Source organism: Myotis davidii, unplaced genomic scaffold, assembly GCF_000327345.1.
Source record: "Myotis davidii unplaced genomic scaffold, ASM32734v1 scaffold726, whole genome shotgun sequence".
NCBI lineage: Eukaryota > Metazoa > Chordata > Mammalia > Chiroptera > Vespertilionidae > Myotis > Myotis davidii.
Window position 1 is genome coordinate 714946 of NW_006297808.1, and position 3572 is coordinate 718517.

General features: G+C 49.2%; 1 protein-coding gene across 1 annotated transcript; it reads left to right on the top strand.

The window, feature by feature from the left end:
• Window positions 1-297: 297 nt before the first annotated feature.
• Window positions 298-3566, top strand: TBL2 (transducin (beta)-like 2). The gene is made up of 6 exons (XM_006773372.2): window positions 298-509; window positions 746-930; window positions 1390-1541; window positions 1877-2003; window positions 2603-2755; window positions 2984-3566. The coding sequence occupies exons 1-6, from the start codon at window positions 357-359 to the stop codon at window positions 3444-3446; spliced, it is 1233 nt and encodes a 410-aa protein (XP_006773435.1). The 5' UTR covers window positions 298-356; the 3' UTR covers window positions 3447-3566.
• The last annotated feature ends 6 nt before the right edge of the window (window positions 3567-3572 follow it).

A 3572-nucleotide genomic window follows, 5' to 3' on the forward strand; every position in this document is an offset into this window, starting at 1 on the left:
AATTCTCACAACTTTAAGGAAACCAAGGCCTAGAGCAGTTGAGTAACTTACCAAGGTTCAGTTGTGCACATCATTCCCTATATAGGGCTGTCTGGTCAAGGATCTCCATTCCACTGGCATGCTGTGTACCCACTCAACCAGCCCCGAGAGGGTGCCTTTTCTAATTTGCATGGAGGTGCTATATTGACTAACAGCAAGCAGCCTCCCCAAGGTCACAATCCAAAGCCTTCGATTTTGCCTGCATCACTCTCTCTTGTTGAGGACAGGGGCCATATCTGGCCATCTCTTGTTGCTTCCTTCAATGCCTGGCCAATTATAGGTGGTTAGTAAATGCTTATTGAGTGAGTAATGGGTGGATGATGTGGCCCTTCCTTTTAGGCCAAAAAGCAAATGGATTTCCACTTGACAAGTCCTCGAGATCCAAGAAGCAGAAACAGCAACAGCATATTCGTAAGGAGAAGCCTCAACAACACAACTTCACCCACCGTCTCCTGGCTGCAGCACTGAAGGTACATGGGTACCATGCACAACAGATTTTTCCTTTGTAGTATTCTGTGCATATTACTGACCCCTTGGTCTCTGACCAGAGTCAGTCTGGATGCCACATTCTGTCCCTTCTCATCACATCCCATCAGCATCTTGTTATTAATCCAGGCTACAGTGCCCTGGAGTCATGGCTGCACATTAGGGTTCCCCATCTGCCCAAGGGGTTCCTATTCACACTTCTTGCATACCTTCCCCCTAGAGCCACAGTGGGAACATATCTTGCATGGACTTTAGCAGCAATGGCAAGTACCTGGCCACCTGTGCAGATGATCGCACCGTCCGCATCTGGAGCACAAAGGACTTCCTACAGCGGGAGCACCGCAGCATGAGAGCCAATGTGGAGCTGGACCATGCCACCCTGGTGCGCTTCAGCCCTGACTGCAGGTGGGACAGGATGGAGCCTCAGGTTTGCCTGTAGAAGCCCAGTCCCAAGTTTATGGCTTTCCCATATCTGGTTTGGGATAGTGAGGGCAGGGACTCAGGGTCTCCCTTGGAGTAGCAGAAAGAGAGCATCCAGACTGATTGAGCACTGCGTGGGGCTCCCCAGAGGGTTATGCTGCTGTATAGCAAGGAAGCAACTTGGGAAGTACCAAGGTCTGGCTTCCAGATTAGTCTTGGAAGCTATAATGATTTTCAAAGCCCTAGAGAAACTAAATGAGCAAAAGCTATTAAAGGTCTATCTTATGGGGAGTTTTAAGAGATTTTGACCAAGGGGTAAAATTGTAAGGCTGGATTATAGGGCATGAGGGGAGGTCTTGAGTTTCTTCAGAATCTAGCATAGTACCTGGCATACATAGGACTATGTTCAAATGAATGAATTACTTCTCTGCCACCTGTCTTTAGAGCCTTCATTGTCTGGCTGGCCAATGCCGATACCCTCCGTGTCTTCAAGATGACCAAGCGAGAGGATGGGGGATATACCTTCACAGCCACCCCAGAGGACTTTCCTAAAAAGCACAAGGCACCTGTCATCAACATTGGCATTGCTGACACAGGTAAGAGACGTTCAGAGGGTGGACCTTGCCCAAGGCAGGAGGGCATGGCCCTAGTTATATGTGGTGAATGAGATAATGCTGCCTTTCAGCATTTTGCTCAGCCCCAGCATGATAAAGGGGCTCTGTGTTCCCCTGGAGTCTGGGAGCCATAGTAACTCTCTAGGGAAGGCAGGTAAGAGCCACATTCTTTAGCAAAATCTTTATCTGTGTTGACCCTTGGCCCTGGAAGGGAGCAAGGATACTTTGGGCAGCAGAGGCCTTGATAAGGTGTCTTCTTAGAGATTGATAATTGGTCAAGTAATTGACCTCAGCTTATGTGACTCCTCACTCCTCAGGAAAGTTCATCATGACTGCTTCCAGTGACACAACTGTCCTCATCTGGAATCTGAAAGGTCAGGTGTTGTCTACCATTAACACCAACCAGATGAACAATGCACATGCTGCTATATCCCCTTGTAGCAGGTGAGGAAGGAGGGACTTTGGCATCTGGGATGGGTAGAGGATGCGGCTGGGGGATGGGGACAGAGCAGTGAGCCAGCCATAAATAATGGAAAGAGCATACAGTGTGGAATCAGGACACCTAGATTTAAGGCCTAGTCTCTCTTTCTTCATCTATAGTTTTTAGATGGGAGTACTGTGTATCTTATAGCATGGCTATGTAGGTAAACTGAGATGTGTATAAAAGCACTTTCAAAAGATAATGTTATGCCGAAACCGGTTTGGCTCAGTGGATGGAGCGTCGGCCTGCGGACTGGGGGGTCCCGGGTTCGATTCCGGTCAAGGGCATGTGCTTGGGTTGCGGGCACATCCCCAGTGGGGGATGTGCGGGAGGCGGCTGGTCGGTGTTTCTCTCTCGTCGATGTTTCCAACTCTCTATCTCTCTCCCTTCCTCTCTGTAAAAAATCGGTAAAATATATTTAAAAAAAAAAAACACAAACAAACAAAAGATAATGTTATTTAGGTATAAGATTACTAAATTTCTCAAGGAAGAGGCTTAATTGATTTGTAGAAACAAGATGCCCTTAAAATTAAGTTTTAAAGGAACCCGGCTTATATGGCAGGTTTGTGGCCTCATGTGGCTTCACCCCAGATGTCAAAGTTTGGGAAGTCTGCTTTGGGAAAAAAGGTGACTTCCAAGAGGTTGTACGAGCCTTTGAACTGAAGGGTCACTCGGCAGCTGTCCACTTCTTTGCTTTCTCCAATGACTCCCGGAGGTAAGTTCTCTCTGATTTCTTACCAGTAGCTCTCAGCCCTTCTTGGTAAACAGGGTCTTTCTGGCTGTCTCTGCAGCAGCTCTAAAGTGGGTGGGGTGCCTGACCCTCACTCAGCGGGAAGTAGACATAGCAGTGAAGTTGGCTTACTAGTTGGAGCCCTTAGTGCTGCCCAAGTGCTTTCTCCTCCAGGGTGTGTTGGCACTAGAGCTGTGATTTTCTATGCTGCAGGATGGCCTCTGTCTCCAAGGATGGTACATGGAAACTGTGGGACACAGATGTGGAATACAAGCAGCAGCAGGACCCCTACTTGCTGAGGACAGGCCGCTTTGAAGAGGCGAGCACCATCCCCTGCCGCCTGGCACTGTCCCCTGATGCTCAGGTCTTGGCTTTGGCCAGTGGCAGCAGTATTCATCTCTACAATACCCGGCGGGGTGAGAAAGAAGAGTGCTTTGAGCAGGTCCATGGGGAATGTATCACTGACTTGTCCTTTGATATCACTGGTCGACTTCTGGCCTCCTGTGGGGACCGAGCAGTGCGGCTGTTTCATAACTCCCCTGGCCATCGGGCAGTGGTAGAAGAAATGCAGAACCTCCTGAAACGGGCCTCCAATGAGAGCACCCGCCGGAGGCTGCAACAGCAGCTAACCCAGGCCCAGGAGGCCCTGAAGAGCCTGGGTGCCTTGAAGAAATGACTCTGAAGGGTGTAGCAGGAAGGATCTGGCCTTCTGTTGCCACCACTGCTGCCACTTTTCTTCCCAGGTACTCACCAGCTGGAAACCTTTTGAAAGGGTATCCTGTTTTTTTTAATGGTGGCCCCT